A 19830-nucleotide genomic window follows, 5' to 3' on the forward strand; every position below is an offset into this window, starting at 1 on the left:
AACCTACACAAATAAAAACCTTAAATTGATGCACTTAGTGCAAGTTACATAAATGTAGATAATTTCCTTATGGGAATGTATAAGCCAGGCCCATGATCTGAGCTTGCTCCATACAGAGCAGATGCTGGCTATGAAACATAACTGAACCCGGTCATAATGACAAGGATCAGAAATAACTCTGATCCTTGTCATTTCACCCTTTATAGGCAACAATCTTTAGAGAATTATATATCAGAACATAGCTTTAGGTAGTAGATCTTCACATATGCCTAATCTATCACAGTCCACACATTTTAATGGATTGTCACATTAGCAGGTTCTCTTATGTGATAATTGGACATTTAGACACATATTGATTCTCCCTTGTGAATTCTCAGATGATAGACAAGATTTTTTTTAAGTTTGAAACATTTTTCACATTCTATGCATTAATATGGCTTCTCTTTTGTGTGAATTCTCTGATGTCTAACAATACTTGATTTTTGACTAAAACATATGCCACATTCAACACATGAATATGGCTTCTCCCCTGTGTGAATTCTCTGATGTTTAACAAGATTTGATTTATCACTAAAACATTTCTCACATTCAGGACATGAAAATGGCTTCTCTCCTGTATGAGTTCTCTGATGTTTAATAAGTCTTGGTTTGTCAGTAAAACTCTCCCCACATTCAGGACATGAAAATGGCTTCTCTCCTGTATGAGCTTTCTGATGTCTATTAAAACTAGTTTTCTCAGCAAACCATTTCTCACATTTAGGACATGGATATGGTTTCTCTCCTGTGTGAGTTCTCTGATGTATATGAAGATGTGATTTCCGATAAAAACATTTCCCACATTCAGGACATGAATATGGCTTCTCTCTTGTGTGAATTCTCTGATGTCCAGTAAGATTTGATTTCTGACTAAAACATTTCTCACATTCAGAACATGAAAATGGCTTCTCTCCCGTGTGAGTTTTCTGATGTTTAATAAGACTTGATTTCTCACTAAAACATTTACCACATTCAGTACATAAATATGGCTTCACTCCTGTGTGAGTTCTTAGATGTATATCAAAGTGTGATTTGTGACTAAAACATTTCCAACATTCAGGACATGAAAATGGCTTCACCCCTGTGTGAATTCTCTGGTGTCTCACAAGATTTGATTTATCACTAAAACACTTCCCACATTCTGCACATGATTGTGACTTCTCTCCTGTGTGGATTCTGAGATGTTGAACAAGATGTGATTTTTGAGTAAAAGTTTTTCCACATTCTGAGGAGCAATTTGTCTTTTCTCCTGTGTGAGTTTTCAGATGTATCATAATATCATTCTTACTCTTAAAACGCTTCCCGCATTCTGGACATGGAATCAGCTTCTCTCCTGTGTGAATTCTCTGATATTCAACAATATATGCTTTTGTATTAACAACTTTCTCATATTCTGAACATGGAAATGGCCTTTCATCCTTGTGAATTTTCTTGTGCATATAAAGATAAGATTTATCTTCAAAATGTTTTCCACTTTGAGAACTCGCAGACATCTCACCCAGTCTATATCCAGTTCTATTATTGACAATCTGTGGATGATTATCTTCTACTTTATGAGAGGGAGGTAACTTTAGGCATCTTTGGAAGCCTCTCATCCAGTCTTCACCTGGAAACAAAATAATTTTTATAAGATGAGAGATTCTCTTTTTATAGTAACACACAAAAAGTACAAAGGTGTAATAAATATCCAGTAACATAAAATCAACTTTATCCATAGAAAGCAAAATTTGCCAACGTAAAAAAAAATTGTTGTCAATCAAAAATTGTTAACATCTCAGATTAAAGTAAGACTGTTACTAGATTTTATTTAGTACATTGCACTGTTGGTTCAAAGTGCCAGTTAGGAGTCTCTAAGTACATAGAAACTGGAGAATTCCTCTTCTAGTTATAAAAGTGGTTTTCTTATTAGAGAAAGCATCTAGAAATTGGACAAACAATATGAGGGACATTTATAACATTTTCTACTTAGTTTTGTGCCATAAAAAGTCACAAGTAATGTCCACATTCAAAATAGCGATTTAGCGTCACCAAAAAAACTTAAAGCTGGCACCAAAATTACAGTGTTATGAATTTTGTTTGACCACTATGCCTTAAACTTAAAAAAAACAGCAAGGCTAGAATCCAGGTTGAAGGCAGATAACCTATAGGGCAAGAGAAACAAAGACATGGACTTCAAACTTATTTAGATTTGGATCTAGATTTCTGAAACCCAGACAAAGACAAAAATAAAAACCAACAAGCCCTGTTCTGGCCATACAATTCAGAGAGAACATCAGATAGAACTCAGGAACTAAAAGGCAAGACTAATGAGGACATAAAAAAAAGGTGCAGATTTAGACACAGATTGGGAATTAACCCCTTTGGAACCAGATTAGATAGACACACTGTGCACTGCCACACTGAAACATTGCCCTAGATACATAACCAGAATTTCCAGCAACCAAGTCACACATTACAGCAAACAGTGTGACTTGGTTGGCAAATAGTGAGCAGAAATAAAACAAACCATAAATTATAAATTTCTTCTAGTTCATAAGTGCCACAGAAATCAATTAAGTAAGGAGAGGGACGTGGTAGCAATACAGATATCTAGAAATATCACATACCCCCCCCCCCCCCTTTTCCCAGATATTAACTACAACCTGCATAAATGATCAAAAGCTCTTATGGTTTCAGAGCAGGGATGAGACGTCTTATACTACATGTGTCATCCTCTCCGTCTATTACATGGAGAAACATAAGACACTGCTAGTTTTACTTGGAACACATGCTGGGAAAGCATTAGACAGAGTGGTTTGGATTTTTCCTGTGGAGAGTATTAGAGACGTTCCATTGTCCCCTGTGTTTATCTTATCTATTTCTTCATACTACTATAACCCACAAACCCTACGCTGTCTGATTCATTCCATATTCACATTGGCAGTTGGCTGCTGCCTTGTTTATATTAGTTATGGAAACCCACATTCAAAAAATTCTAACAATCTCGTGAAATTTCTAGATTAAGAGTTTTAATGCTGCATTTACGTCGTATTTACACTATGGTTATAATGTAAGTCATATTTAAATATACATGGAGACATTAAAGACAGAGACACATTGTCTTATACACAGCACAGATACAATATCTTATAATTCCTTCCACTTACATTCAGTTCAGTGATACTTAACAGAAATGGACCCTCCACAAATTCCACAGGATATGATCTCCAGTCAGTGTCTTCTCCTGAAGTCAGTGATCTAAGCAACTTCCCTTGGTGTATTTCAGCTTTTTGAGCCATGCTTTTTATACCCCTTACAGCTATCTGCTCCTCCTCTTCTCCCCAGAAGATGCCCAGTCCCACCAATCAATGAAACCTTTCATCATCAGATCTGGCTTCCCTCATTTCCCTATACAATTGAAGAACAATGGTGCTTCTTTCTCATCAACCATTTAGCATTTTCTGGCCTCCTGAGATAGTCCTTCATTTACACATTGTATTTTCAGGGTATAGACCTATTGTCCACACAACTATTTAGCATCTGTAAGAGATTCCTGGGATACTCTGAGACCTTTTCATATGAGAATCAGTGTAAACAATAAGCATTGTACATCCTGATGAGATACTTTCCATCCATCCCCTGCTTGAGCTAATCAAACTCTACAAAGTGGAATTAAATCAGAATTTCTAGGAAAATTTGAATCACCATTAAGACAAATTTTCTTTTGCTTTATGGTAGCGAATCGATTTTCTCTGATTGGTGGTAAATAAAAAAATAAAAAAATCATACTTACAAAATGTGTTTGAGCGTGACGAGCTGGTCACCTCCATCTTGATTGAAAATCTCACAAGAAATCCAGCGCTCAGTGACGTGTGATGTCAACATTCCAGACGATGTGATGGCTTCATCACCAGTGATGAGCGGCAGGGGCAATATTCTAATTTGCGATATTTTGTGAATATTTGGGAAATATTTGTCATATATTCGCGAATTCGAGAATCGTGATCTCCAGTCATTATTCTCTTGATTTCAAAAATCGGCAATCTGGAAATTTGCGATATAAATTTGCGTTACGAAAGTTCGCGATCAACACTACTCCTAAAGTCAAAGATATTGCAGCCTTCTCATTGGCCCACAAGCAAGAAGCAGTGAGGGATCATGGGTACTGTTGAAAAAAAAATCTAGAATATTCGCAATTACGAATATACACTCACCTAAAGAATTATTAGGAACACCATACGAATACGGTGTTGGACCCCCTTTTGCCTTCAGAACTGCCTAAATTCTATGTGGCATTGATTCAACAAGGTGCTGATAGCATTCTTTAAAAATGTTAGCCCATATTGATAGGATAGCATCTTGCAGTTGATGGAGATTTGAGGGATGCACATCCAGGACACGAAGCTCCCGTTCCACCACATCCCAAAGATGCTCTATTGGGTTGAGATCTGGTGACTGTGGGGGCCATTTTAGTACAGTGAACTCATTGTCATGTTGAAGAAACCAATTTGAAATGATTCGAGCTTTGTGACATGGTGCATTATTCTGCTAGAAGTAGCCATCAGAGGATGGATACATGTTCTCATTCTGTTTACACCAAATTCGGACTCTACCATTTGAATGTCTCAACAGAAATCGAGACTCATCGGACCAGGCAACATTTTTCCAGTCTTCAACAGTCCAATTTTGGTGAGCTTGTGCAAATTGTAGCCTCTTTTTCCTATTTGTAGTGGAGATGAGTGGTACCCGGTGGGGTCTTCTGCTGTTGTAGCCCATCCGCCTCAAGGTTGTGCGTGTTGTGACTTCACAAATGCTTTGCTGCATACCTCGGTTGTAACGAGTGGTTATTTCAGTCAATGTTGCTCTTCTGTCAGCTTGAATCAGTCGGCCCATTCTCCTCTGACCTCTAGCATCCACAAGGCATTTTTGCCCACAGGACTGCCGCATACTGGATGTTTTTCCCTTTTCACACCATTCTTTGTAAACCCTAGAAATGTTTCTGTGTGAAAATCCCAGTAACTGAGCAGATTGTGAAATACTCAGACCGGCCCGTCTGGCACCAACAACCATGCCACGCTCAAAATAGCTTAAATCACCTTTCTTTCCCATTCTGAATTCAGTTTGGATTTCAGGAGATTGTCTTGACCAGGACCACACCCCTAAAAGCATTGAAGCAACTGCCATGTGATTGGTTGACTAGATAATTGCATTAATGAGAAATAGAACAGTGTTCCTAATAATTCTTTAGGTGAGTGTATAGCACTATATTCTAGATATTCGCAATTTCTCAAAGTGTCAATATTCGCAAATTTTCTTTTGCAAATAGTATATTCACGATCAACACTAGTCATCACAGGCCATGCAAGATTTTGCACTAGATCTTCAATCAAGATGGCGGGGTACAGCTCTTTGCGATCAAATTGATGAGGTAAGTATAATTTCATTATTTAATTATTATTATTTTTTTCACTGCATTATTGCTGTCAGATGCTGCACTCATATATGATCAAAACAACTGGGGGGATGAGGGGGGCTCAAATTCTGCTCCCTGGCATTGCACTAATTACTTACAAAGAAATGAGCTTCGTGACAAAGTCATTTGTCACAAAGTGATTTTATTTTTTTAAGTCGGCGAAGCAGCGAATCAAATTTTTCAATACTTCGCTCATCTCTACTTTCCATCTGTAATTCACATATATGAAATACTCAAGATTATATCCAGTATAAAAGATTATCAGACTTTCATTATCCATAGGTCCTAAAAAGGTTTTATCATAAAAAAAGATTAATAAAGAAAAGATATATACAGTATAAATATATATACATTTTCAATTGTTATAATCACACTGACCCATAGAATAGTTATTATGTCACTAGTACTGCACAGTGAACACCAGAAAATGCAAAAAATGCCCCCCCCCCAAAAAAAAGGCAGAATCACTACAAAACGGTTTTAAAAGTTATATATTTTAAAATGCAGAGGAGAAAAGGTGAAATACTTATCGTATTGTTATGAACCAAGCTTGGTTGTATATTGAGTTCTTTAAATTAGCATGAAATCTAATAAATGGTGAAAAAAATTAACTTGTTTTCAGTGGGTTAAATTAAAATGATAAAGTTCCACAAATATTCAACCAAAATGTGTAGATGAGGCCGCGCCTTGTGTATCGTCTACCACATTCACAGAGACGTGTGATTGTCCACACAACAATAGAGAGAGATCCTCAACTGGACTTTAGCCTCACAATGACAACTACTCCAGTCATTCAGATGGTGATTGTGCTCCCCCCACATACCAGTTTAGGGGTTTGGGTCAAAAATAAATAAATCCAAAAGAGAAACTTGAGATTTGATTTGGGAAGGGAACAATTTAGGATGAACAATTTAGGTTGAACACTTCAACTCTACCCTTGATAGGAGTGCGGTGGATTTACCAATATTTCAAATGTATTAATACAGATTTTTATTTTATTTATTTATTACCACAGATTATAGAAAGTGATTTGGGATTCATAGAATGGATAAACTCAGTTTGTCAAATGAATAAGAACACAGGTAATGTAATTATAAATGCCCTGATATCACAGCTTGTTTGTTTTCACAGGTGAATTTGGGTTGGATGATAAGTGTTTCTTACGACATCTACAGGTACAACATGTGTGTAAAATACAATCGGATGTGGACCCCAGAAGGGTTATTTCATACATTGATTAATATTAAAATTAGAAAATATTATTGACAACATTTTATTATTTGGTTGGGCAAAAGAACTGTAGACTACAGGATGGAAAATAACATAGACCAGGACCTGTGGTTGAATGCTCTGTAAATGATTCCTAGAATATCCCAGAATAATGTAACCAGAGTAATATAATAATAATTATTATTTTTTATTTTTTTATGTATTCAAAACATCAGCTGAAGTGTACAAACATGGTCAATAAAAGAAAGCAGATGTCACAATTTCATTTTGTATACATACAGTATATAGCCGTGAAAAACCTGAGTTAACAAAGACAGGAGGTAGATTACTAAGCCAATGTGAATAAGGCACTTAGGGGGTACTAGGCCAAGGGACTTTAAATGTTGAGCTTGTTCAGCCTATTTTTGGGAGGAAACGGCAATACCTGTGATCGGTCACAATTTTCTGTATTCGGCCCATTTTTGCCAATGTGATCTGAACTGGTGGATCTTACGATCTTCCCAGGCGGCTATTTCTTCAAATCTATATAACTGATCCACTTTACTAATCCATTGAGACATTGAAGGAAGGTAAGAGGACAGCCAAAAGCAGGGAATTAGTAAGTGCGCTGCGCTCAAAAGGGACCTATAAAGTGGTGGGGAATTTCCTGATTCAATCTCAGGAGGGGTGTCTAACAGGGCCAGTTGGGGTGTCATCTTTATGTTAACATTGCAGATACTGTTAGCTTAACTAAAAATCTCCGACCACCATGATTGTATGGAGGGGCAGGTCCACCAGATGTGGAAAAGGTTTCTCTTTCGGACAGACATCTCCAACATGAGTCCAAGTTATCTGGGTTATAGAGACATGTTAGCTCTGGGGTCTTGTACCAACGGGTTAGGATCTTATAGACATTCTCCCTTGTTCGCACACATATTGATGACTTATGAGGTGTTATAAGGAGGTGTGATAAGTTTTTATGGGTGAAGGAAGTCTCCAGATCCCTCTCCCAGAGACCAATAAATGCTGGTTTATGTAAGAGTACTGGGGAAATTAGCTTTTTATAAATTTGAGATATCAGCTTGGTTTTTCTTACACGATTTAAGATGAGGTCCTCTAACCACGTCAAAGGTCTTAAGAGTGCATTTCTAGGGATATTTTTTACAAATGATATGAGGAATGAAACCAGGGGTGGAGGAAACTTACACTCTGGGAACAAATGCAAGATTTCATCTCCCTTCAGAAATTCTCCTTCTTCATTGTAAAGCGATATTACCCCCATCGTGGAATTTCGAGTGGAAGGGGGTAGACTTTTTAGTAAGGTTGATGGGGCAAATGCTAGAATGTCATGAATTTGTATTAGGGGTGAAGGGAGGGGAATGGAAAGGTTAGATGTTTGTAGCCAATTCCATGTTGAGAGGGTAGTTTTAATAATTGGGTTAGACGACTTGTCCAGGTCACGAGCAATGGCAGAACCTACTATTAGGCTTGAGAAGGGGAGATTAAAATCGGTGTGTTCCATTGAGACCCAAGATTTCTCCTCAGAATCACTGAGCCAGAAGATCAATCTCGTTATAAGACTCGCTCTGCAATATAACTCAGGATACGGACTAAGTTTTTCCTGTGATGTGACTAAGTTTTTCCTGACAAACCAGTACAGTTTGAATTTATCTAGGTTGGACAGTTGCAATCAAATCACAGTAGTATTCATAGGGTTTAGAAAAGTATCAATATATTGTGTCACAGAGAGAAATGACTTTTCATCGAAAACATAACTTTTACTATCATTGGTAAAATATTGCCCCATCTAGATATAATATTAGGCTAATTCAAATAGATAGACAAGGCCTTACTTTGGACGTATCCAGGATAGTACAGTCCGATATATAAAAAATGATGACAACTTACAGTTAGATGACTGTGGACCTGGCCAGACGGTGAACAAGAGGTGAAGTCTGGGCCGGGGATAGATGAGGGGGGGGGACACCAAATCCCTAATGCGTCCCTCAATATTCCCCTGCCTACAGGCGGAGCACCCGCCCCGAAAGGGGTGATCCCACCTCTCGGTGGTTAAGCCCTCGCTGTCGCCTAGTATTACCCTGCCTGTGAGTATTGAAGATGTTTGTCCCTTCTTAGCAGCTTGTCCCGACGCGTTTCCCCAGTATTCGTAAAAACTGGTTCATCAGGGGACTAAAGATAAGTGATCAGATCTTCACAAACTTCAATTTGAATAAAAAATAAGTTGTTGCAGGTTTCACTAATGGTAATTGCCCTTCTGATATTCTGGGGCAAAGAAATGATGGTAGTTATATAGCAGACCTCCTGGTGTAGTAAGGTTTGACAGTTGATCTTCTATAGAGCGTAAGAGGGGGGTGTAGTTAAGTTAAAAAAGTGAGGAGGGGTTTAGTTCTATCTTCACTCCGAGGTAGGTAATGTAAGGTGTGTTCCAATTAAATGGGGAGATAGCCATTAGATTTGTTTTAGTGGGTTCCGGTATGTTGATACTTAGTATGTGTGAATTATTCATATTGACTATTTTATAGTCAGAAAGAAGGCTAAATCGGTTGAGACAATTGTAAATGTGTGGTAAGGATTTGATTGGGTTGGTGGTCATAACAAGTAGATCATCCGCAAAGGCAGCTACTTTATGGTTCTGGTGGCCAAGAAGAAGTCCTTCAATTTCTCTGTTACTTCTAGTTACCATCACAAATATGAAGAGAAATGGTGAAAGGGGGCAGCCCTGTATTGTGCCATTTCGTATAGTGAAGGAAGGGGAGAGAGAATCATTAATAATAATTGAGGCTGAGGCATGTGTGTAGAGGGAGAAGGTGGCATTGATAAAGTGTCGGGAATACCGAAGATTTTCAGTACCTCTCTCATATAGTCCCAGTTGACTCTATCAAATGCCTTCTCGGCATCGGTACTGATAAGCACAAGAGGATGATTTGTCTTTTCGGCATAGAAGATGGCATTCAGAACCCTTGTCGTATTATCTTTGCCCTCCCTCCCTCCCTTGAATGAAACCTAACTGGTCTCTATGAATTAACAGTGGAAGGAGCTTAGATAATCTGGTGGCCAACATCTTGGCTAGTAGTTTCAAGTCTAAGTTTAAAAGGGCAGTAGTTTGCACATTGAGAACCATCTTTTCCCTCCTTGGGGATCAGAGTATATGGGCTCTAGTCATATCGCCTGAAAGTGGGACTCCAGAGAGAGAGCTATTACATAATGATAATAGATATGGACCCAGTGTTTTATAAAATGTGCTATAGTATAAGGCTGGAAAGCCATCAGGGCCTGGACTTTTCCCTTTAGGTAGGAGTTTAATGGCCATTTCCAATTCCTCTATGGAAAATGGAGTCTGTAGGACTTGTTTTTTTGAGGATGACAGGGTAGGTAGTGAGAGAAAGGAGAGGAAAGATGTTATTGTCTCCTAAGTAGAGGGAAGGGGATGAAGTATTTATGAAATTGTTGTGCAATATCGGGGGTAGTAAAGACTTCTTTGCTCTCTTTGGTTTTAACTCTATGGATGTAATTGTGGGACTTTCTCTGTTTGATATGTTGCATCATAAATTTAGAGGCCTTATAACCATGGGAGAAATATTTAAATTGTGAATGGAGGTAATATTAAGCTGATTGTACGTTAAGGAGATTCTTTAGGGAGACTCTCAGTTCAGTAAGTTCCTTCAGGTGTGAATCAAGAAGAGTTTTTTTTAATGTAAACTATCTAATTGACAAATTTTAGAAAGCAAATCCTCCACCTGGGCCCTTCTGTCTTTTTTAAGCTGGGAGCCTAAACTAATAAATTGTCCTCTTATATATGCTTTGTGGGAATCCCATAATATATGTGGCGAGGTCTCTGGGAGAGAGTTCAAGGAAAGAAAATTCCTCTAATAACTTCTGAGCGTTCCAAAAGTTTCCCTGGGGCAAGTAGTTGTTCATTTAATCACCATCTAAAAGCTCATGGGGATAAGGAGGGGGCTAAGATAGTGAGGAACACAGGAGAGTGGTCAGAAAGTAGAATATTACCTATTTGGGCTCTAGAGCAAAGTTGTAAATGTTCTTTAGATATAAATATATAGTCGAGCCTTTGATATGAGCCATGTGGAGGAGAGAAGAAGGTGTAATCATGTCTGGAGGGATTCAAAAGTCTCCAAGCATCACATAAAGAGCTCTGATGCAGTTTCCTTTTTAAGCTTTTAAAGGCCTTGGTGGAAATTGACGATTTATTGGATGAAGAATCCAGAGAAGGTTCAAGCGTTAGGTTAATATCTCCCCCAAACACCATCACACCCTCTCCATGTTGCTCTAGAAGGGGAAGACCTCCATCAGCCAAGGGACTTGGTTGACATTGGGTGCATATACATTCAAGAAGGTATACATTTGATTAGCTATAGAGCTTTGACCAGAATATATCTACCCTCGGTATCTTGGACATGTGATACATATGTAAATGGGAGGCGCTTGCGGAATCCGATGCTCACACCTCTGATGAATTTCCGCTGATGAATTTGAACCGCAATGGAACCATTGTGTGTAAGATGAATGGGAAAGGTTGGTGTATTTGTCAAATTTAAAATGGGTTTCTTGAAGAAACAAGACTGAAAATTTTATTTTTTAGCATATGATAAAATCTGGCTGCGCTTTGAAGGGGAATTAAACCCTTTGACATTAAATGAAGTTACATAGATATCAGCCATTGGTTTATAGGTTGAGAAGGGTATTTGAATCTAGTGAGTGTCTTAAAGATGAGTATGATTGTTTTTGTTAAGTACTTAGCCTCCCGAGGTGGAGCGGCGGTATTTCCTGGGCGACGTCTCTCCCACTGAACTAAAAGAAGTGCAATCTTGTGTCTCCTGTCAAGAAACGAAAAACAAAATACATAAAAACAAGAACAAGTCAAATAAACCTTTTGAGTGTTAGAGAATTCATGCTCTTAAAGCATGGGGGGGGGAAGGGTTCACTTCCCAGTGTACGGTAGTGAAGCACCCTCATTTAAATCTTAGACTTGGAGCCCAACATGGCTAGGGGCTTAGATCTGGAGGGGTACCTATCAAAGGGCTGACAGTAGTATGAATAAGGGATACATTTATACTATACTTAAAAATAGCTTGCGCATGCAGAAGCTGGATATTGGGGTCTCTGAAATGGAATATACAGTAGGTCTTCTTAATCTTCTGTAAGTGACAGTCGCTTGGATGATGAAGCATGGCGATTTCTCTTGGATCTTTGAGATTTTTGTGTACGTAGTGTCTCCCAAGGATCAACTGTGGGCAAGTTCTGTAGGTCGGAGATGTCCTGGACAGTTTCCCAGTTTTCAATGGGCAGTGGTGAAATAGTGTAGAAGCTCATATGCTTTATCCAAGTCTCCGTGTGATAAGATGGATATCCTGCGACCAAATGGGAATAGCCATCTGTACATGACTTATTTATTCCGCAGCCAGTCAGTGAGCGGCTTTAGTGCTCTGCGCTTCTTTAATGTGGATTGGGCTAGATCTTGATAGATGGAGATGGGGTTATCTTCCTAGGTCAGTTGTGGGGTGTTTCTTGCACTATTAATTATTGCCTCTTTGGCTGGGAAATGTAAGAATTTGCAGATCATATCCCTTGGCGGTTCTGCTGGTTGAGGTATGGGGCGGAGTGCCCTGTGGGCTCGCTCAATGATGACTTTGTGTGATGAGTCAGGGCCCAGGAGTTTCAAGAAGATTTGCATTACAGTTTTAGGTATCTCTTCAGGGCCCACAGATTCAGGGATACCTCTGAAGCGCAGGTTGTTGCGCCTGCCCGTTTTCTTGATCCTCCAACATTGTGTAAAGGGAGCTCAGGTGTTTTTGATATTGGGTCATGTTAGAGGAGATTGCGTTCTGGTGTGCCGTGATTGCGATGTGCGCTTCTTCCAGCGCCTCCACCCTTCTCCCTATATGTCGCATATCCTCTTTGATGGAGGTAATATCCGTTTTGAGAGGCCCCAGGGCTTCTGTTAAAGCCTCTTTCAAGAATGATCTTGATATTGGGAGAGTGTCAGCCTCTGGGGAATCCTCTCTTACCTTATCAGCGGGAGTCCCAGCATGTTGTTTGCTCCTCGGCGTGCGAGGTGCCTCGGGCGCCATTTTGGAATCCCTTGCCACATATGTCTGAGCGCCTTTTTTAATGAATTTTTCCATGTCTCCAGACTGATTCAGTGTCTTAGCTTGTTCCTGTGTGTCAGCGGGTCTTGGGCCCCCGATCTTGACCATGTCGGGATCGCTGTGCTAAAGATAGAGGCTCTTTAAAAGGGAATTGTTCACTGCAGAGCTACACTTCACGCAGCCATTCAGCTCCAGTGCAGGCTCCGCCCCAAACATAATTATTTTTGCTCTATAATGTACATTATACTCCTAAGCTATTGAAAAAGACCTATCCAACTAAAGAGTATTCTTCTCCTAGATATATAAGTATTAATGCTATTCCAATCCATATTGCATAGTTGTGCCCCAAGCTTCATATCTACTGGTCTACATCTATTAGAAAACTAAATGATATTGTGTTGTTATTTCATTCAATTAAAAGGGTTATCTGGTAATTAGTATTGATGACTTATGCTAAGGATAGGTCATCAATATAAAATCGTCAGGAATCCGACATCCTGGCCCCTTTGCCGTTAGCATTGCTGCCACTTCCTAGGTCATGTCACCTTACATCGTCACATGGTCTTGTTGCAGCTTAGCCCTATTGAAGTGAATGGGACTGAGCGACAAAACCAAGCACAGTCACTATACAATGTATGGAGCTGTTCTTGGAGCGATGCTGGGAGCCAGCTGTGCTCACCAGAGCTCCGATGAGTGTATCCGCTCCCTATAACAGCTGATCGGTGGAGGTGCCAGCACTCGTATACCCGGTGATCTGATAATGATAATCATATTTACCAGGATAACCCCTTTAATTCTATCATTGAGAGTAGTAGTGGTATAATAGGGAAAAAAGTAAAAATACTTGTAGGCCTCAAGACTCTACTGTGATCCACACGGTTTTGAGGCTCAGAGTCTTGCAGTAAATCTGCTTTGCATTTATGAGAAGCTATACTATGAATATCATGAAGAATTGGAGACAATTTTTTCATTATGGTCGAAATGGTTGGGAAAATATTTGAATTGATTTTTTTTCCCAGTTATTTTTCTCGGGGGGGGGGGGGGGGGAGTTCCTGTGGATGGGTGGGGGATTGATTATTTACTATTGTTTGTGCTTAATCTTTGTATTATTATCCATAGAAGATCTATTGTGAAATAAGTTTTGGTGACTGAATAAAATTGCAAAGAAATGCAACCAATGTTCTTCTATAATGTGTAGATGAGGCCGCGCCTTGTGTATCGTCTACCACATTCACAGACGTGCGATTGTCCACATAACAATAGTGAGAGATCCTCACCTGGACATTAGCCTCACAATGACTACTACTCCAGTCATTCAGATGGTGATTTCCCTCCCTAAATAAAGGCTCATGCACATAAAAGTGTGCAGCACATGGTCTCTTTGCAGTTTGCAAACAGCGGGTCCGTAATATTCAGACACCGGCTGTGTGAGCTCCGTAACACGGATGCTGACATATTCACTTGAATGGATCCGCAATCTGTAAGATACGGAACGGTGTGGAGCAGAGGCATAGAGCAGAAGCCTACTGAAGTACTATGGAGTGCTTCTGTGGTATTTCGGCTGGTGCCTCCACACGTGTTATGTTCTATGTTTTGTGGTGCGGAACGTTTCTTGTAGATTGTGGACGCATTGAAGTGAATTGGTCTGCATCCCCAAACAGCCTGCACACGGCCAGTGCCCGTACATTGCAGACCACTATTTGCTGTCTCCAGCACGGGCACGGGCTACACAATGTCATTTGCTTGTGCCCTAACAGTGGGAAGGGTTTTGGGGAAAAATAAAGCAAAAACAAAAATAAAATTTCCAAGCTATTCCAATGGACTGTTCGCTATTAAATGTACATTTTATTTCTCAATTTTTTAGGCTGTTTTTGGCAACTTGGGAAACCTCAAACTTTTTTTTAGAAGCATTTGTGCAGTTGCATTACTTTTAGCAGTTTGACTGGGCATTTCTTTTTCTAAAGAGAAGCCCGTGGTATAACACCTGAAAAAACAAAACAAACCTAGAGCATGCTGCATTCTAGAAGCGACATCATGGACTCAGAAAACACAGCAAAAATAAGGGGAAACATCACAAGAAATGTAGTGTTCTTCATTATTTTCTATTTTTTTGCACACAGCTTTTTTCCAACAAAATGTTGAATAAAACAATTAGATATAAACACTATGGATGAAGCCTTGCCTTAATCCTTAGGGCTCATGCACACGGCCGTTGCCATATTCGCGATCTGCAAATTACAGATCCACATCAGACAGAAGCCGGCCGTGTGCATTCCACATTTTGCAGAACAGAATGGCCGTTCTTCTTTAGAAGTGTCCTATCCCTGTCCATTTTGTGAAGAATAGTACATGTTCTATATTTTTACGGAGTCATGAATCGTACATACGGATGCAGACCCGCAAAAACATGCGACAATACACCTTTTTTTTGTATGAGCCCTTATTCACACTGTACAGGTGCAGATGAATAATGATACATTTTGAAATGTCATTTTTTATCAGTTTTACATATTTAGGGCTCATGCACACAATTTTTTTTTGCCATGTCTATTCTTTTTGCGGATCGTATGCGGAACCATTCATTTCAATGGGGTCACACAAAAAAAAACAGAAGTTACTCCGTGTGCATGTCGGTATGTCCGTTCCACAAAAAAATAGAACATGTCCTATCATTGTTCGCATTACAGACAAGGATAGGACTGTTCTATTAGGGAGGGGGCAGCTGTAAGGAATGGACACAGACTTCATCCGTATTTTTTGCGGATCTGTTTTTTGCGGACAGCAAAATACATACGGTCGTTTGCATGAGCAGTTAATTATGTATTTTGCACCTACAATTTTTTGTCCTCTTTTTGCAGTAAAACATCTGACTTAAATGTTAGCAATACTTCTGTGGGAAATGTAAAATGCAGGACACACATTATTATTATTTTTTTTATACTACTGGCATTTTGTTTTCATTAGATGATGTTTTAGGCTCCTTGGCATTTTTTGGAAAACTCAGCATGATGAAGCTTTTTGTATTTCTTCTAGCATTTTCACATATCCTCTATAGGGGAAGAATGTCAGGAAACAAAAACATGGTTCACTCAGATAAACAATGTTACTGAAAAATATGTCATTAAAAACAGGGGACAAGAAAAAAAATGTTAGGGGGTCCTAATGTTTTTTTTTCTGAATAAACCAAAAATTCCAGAGCAAAACCATCGGGCACATTTATTAAGCTCATCTGTTTTTGGCCATAAAATTAGACTGACATATTTCATTTGGCTTTTTTTCTTTTGCAGAGTATTTATTAAAAGTCTCACACAACTTCATATATGAGACTAGGTATATTGGGGGAGATTTATCAAAACTGGTACAAAGGAGAACTGGATTAGTTACCCCTAGCAACAAATCAGATTCCACATTGATTTTTACAGACCTCCCTTGGAAAATGAAAGGTGGTATCTGATTGGTTGTTAGGGGCAACTAAGCAAGTTTCCTTTTGCAATAGTTTCGATAAATCTCCCCCTGTCACCTCTGCTACTGCCCCCCCCCCCCCCCCCCCTCCACCTTACTGTAGGGCATGAGTGTAGCTGTTTTAGCTGCTCATATCTCTGGATTGGAAACAGCTAGAGATATAGGTAGTGTTGAACAAATTGGAGTTGACGAAGTGGAGATCGATTGGAATTTCAGAAAAACTTTGATTCGCTACAAATCCGAAATTCCTCACGCTTTGTGGTAATGAATCTGATTTTTTTCTAAAATGGCCCGGGAACGAGGGATCACCCATAATGCCATGCAGACAGCCAATCAGCAGATAGCCAGCCCCAGTGATGTCACAGCCCTATAAAAAGCCTCATCCTGCCCAGTCTCCGCAATTTAAAGTGAATTTAGTGCGAGAAGAGATGTTAAAGGCACTAGGGACAGTGTTTAGGAAAGACTTTATTCACTAAATATTAATTTTGAATAGTTCAGGGACAGCTTAGAGATAGTGTATGGATATAATAGAGAGACTTTATTCACACTGTAGTAATTCCATTTGTTTCAGTAATTGGGGTGAAATTGTGGTCTCATACTAGTGATTTTGGGGTGTTCATGTTCTTTTATACATTAATTTATCCGTTAATCCTTGATTGTGAAATTAAGCCCTGAAACGACAGATTTTGGGGTGTTCATGTTCATTTATACCTAAATAATTCCATTCATCTGTGATTCTGGAGTGAAATTGCAGCTTGATACTACAGATTTGGGGGGGGGGGGGGGACACATTTTTTATTTATAAATTAATCCGTTAATTTGTGATTGTGTAATTGGGGCGAAATCGCGGCCTGACAATACTGCTATTTTACACTTACAGTTACTGTTACTGTACAGCATGTCCGATAGACAGGTGCCAGGGCATTCCAAGGGAAAGGGCAGTGTAAAAAATGTTTCTGAGCTGGCAGAAGTAGCAGCAGAAGAAGAGGGGTGGTAGCAGCAGATGCAGTGACATGCCAGAGCTTCCAGTGTTTTCCAGCGGTCGTATTTTGACCAGAAACCCAGCCGTCCTTGGATGGTTGACTAATTTTTCAACATCATCTCAACTGACACCAGGAGTCCACGGGTTCCTCTGACAGCACACTTAGTTGGCATGGCCCAGGAACAAGCTCTGTGCCCCCACCTGTCCTGAACCTGCCACTTTCTTTTTCTGTTCCTTCTGCTTTGAAAGTATTGTATGCTGATGGCTCTGTTTCACTTTTCAGCGAGGAGGAGCTTATAGAGGACAGTTCGTAGCTACTGCCAATAGAGATGAGCGAATCAAATTTCACGATAAATTCGATTCTCCTGGGAGCCAAATTTCCTCGTGCTTCGTGTCAGTGAAAATATTTAACCTGAAATAACAAAAAAATAAAAAATTCAAACTTACTGCCTCCACTTGCTCGTGATGGGCCGCCAGTCTCCATCTTGCTCAAATATCTTAGCCAAAATCCTGAGCAGCGCGATATTCCACATCACGCCAGCTGGTGTGGTAGCGTCATATGTCACCACGCCAGCCGGCGTAATGGCATAATCTTGCGACGCACAGGATCTTCAAGCAAGATTCTTTTATTCTTAATTTTACACTCTGATGCTGCGATCATGTATGAACGTGGCATCTGAGGTGTACATTGACAGGGGCGGCGCTATCGCTGTCATTGTACCGGCTACTCACAAAAAATGCTCTTAATGACAAAGTAATTTGTCACAAAGCAAATTGTTTTGTAAAGTTCGGCGAAGCAGCCGAATCAAATTTTTAAGAATCTCTAACTGCCAAGCAAACATTTGAAGGAGAGATCCGCTGCTTCATCCTGTAAGCGGGCAGGTAGCGACAATGAGAATTGTGTCGGAGCAGATGTTGCAAGAGGGCGGGGAAACGGCCATGAGACTGGTGATGGTGACATCAGTGACGTGGAGACAGAAGTGGATGATGGTGTAGCCGATCGCATGTGGGAGCCAGTTAAAGAGGGGGCTTCATCATTAACATCAGGGGATGAGGATGGCAGCTTGTGAGTGAGGTGGCAGTTGAGCCAGGGTGGTAGCATGGCCATGAGTCAACAGGGTGGCAGCAGTGTGAGGTGTGGAGCTAAACGTGCCCTGGGTAGACCATCTGCTACTCAGGAGCATACCTGTCCAGAAAGAACTAGAGGTACACGGGTTATAAGGGCTGCGGCAAGCAGTCACCGGAGGACATCAGTGTGGCTGTGTGTAGAACCTGTGAGCAGAAGGTGAAGTGTGGCCAGGGTACCAATGTTGGCTCAGCAACCATGCGTCAATACATGGAGTGTCACTATAAAGTGGCCTTGGAAAACATTGGCGCTAATGTTTTGGTACTGCCTGAGGAATCTCCTATTGGCCCGCAACCCTTTTCTAGCAGTCAAGACTCCACTACCTCAGAAGAAGAGAGCTTTGTTTCCTTTCAATCATCTAGAGGTCCTGATGCTCCTCCTACTCCTCGTCAAGCATTTTGCCAGCAATCAATCACCGAGGCTATCGCAAAAAGACAACAGAATGTTCACGGCAGAGTTGACTATGGTCAAGGACAATATATGTCCTTTACGGCCCACTGGGTAAATGCTTTGTCTAGGCGAGTCGCAGCAGGGAGGAACTGCTCCGAGTCCTTCAAGAGGAAATTGAATCTTGGCTATCTCCTCACCTAATAAAGATCAGAACTATTGTCACCGATAACGGGAAGAACATTGTGTCAACGATGCGTCAAGGAGGGCTAACCAATGCGCCCTGCATGGCGTATGTCTTTAATCTGGTTGTAAAGTGTTCCCTGTAGTCTTTCATCCACCTGCAAGACATCTTGAAAATGGCCATGAAACTCCCTTATATAACTTCGATTCTAGCCGGTGGCAGCTCATGCGTGAAAGCTGCCATTTGCTCTGGCCCTTTGAGGAGGCCACTTTATTTGTCAGTCACCAGGACTATGGGATAAATGATGCTTGATAAAGGCTGTACAGCAAAAACAGGCATAAATATTTTTCTATTTATATGCGGATCATCTGATCCATGTGGGGAAGCTTACCTCTCCCCCTGGAGAAGTGAACCCTTCGAAGCTCAAATTAGGTGTGCTGTCCTCCTCTTTTTTTAAAGTATGGGATCAATGATGTCATTCTACTCCTTCACGTCCTGGAGCAGATGCTGATAAATCTGGCTGACTAGGGCACAGGAGACGTGGCGCTTACATCTCCACCATGTTAGATCCTCGCTATCGGTGAAATGGGGGGTCTTTTTCCACCTGATGAGAGAAAGGATAAACTCAACTACTATCTAGACATCCTATGTAGACAGTTGGTCACTGCCCACGTGCGCCATCGCCCATCCTCATGAAGGTTTTAACGGGGTGCCCTCTGCACTAACTCTCCACTTTCAAGGCTGCTGGAGGCGGGTGAGGGGCCAGGAGGAGCACCAGCTCTATGAACTTAAATCTGAAGTCTCTAATGAGCACTTTTCTTCACCCGCCTACTGAAGAAACCACCCAGCTCCAACAGCATGAAACAC

General features: G+C 40.4%; 1 protein-coding gene across 1 annotated transcript; it reads right to left on the bottom strand.

Annotated features, from left to right (window-relative positions):
- Positions 1 to 428: 428 nt before the first annotated feature.
- Positions 429 to 7979, bottom strand: LOC120993572 (gastrula zinc finger protein XlCGF17.1-like). Its single transcript, XM_040422047.1, has 3 exons — positions 7904 to 7979; positions 1220 to 1642; positions 429 to 1051 (listed from the first exon to the last, which is right to left on the bottom strand). Exons 1-3 carry the CDS (start codon positions 7977 to 7979, stop codon positions 429 to 431), a joined length of 1122 nt encoding a protein of 373 aa, XP_040277981.1.
- Between the last annotated feature and the right edge of the window lie 11851 nt (positions 7980 to 19830).

This window comes from Bufo bufo, chromosome 3, assembly GCF_905171765.1.
Source record: "Bufo bufo chromosome 3, aBufBuf1.1, whole genome shotgun sequence".
Lineage (NCBI taxonomy): Eukaryota > Metazoa > Chordata > Amphibia > Anura > Bufonidae > Bufo > Bufo bufo.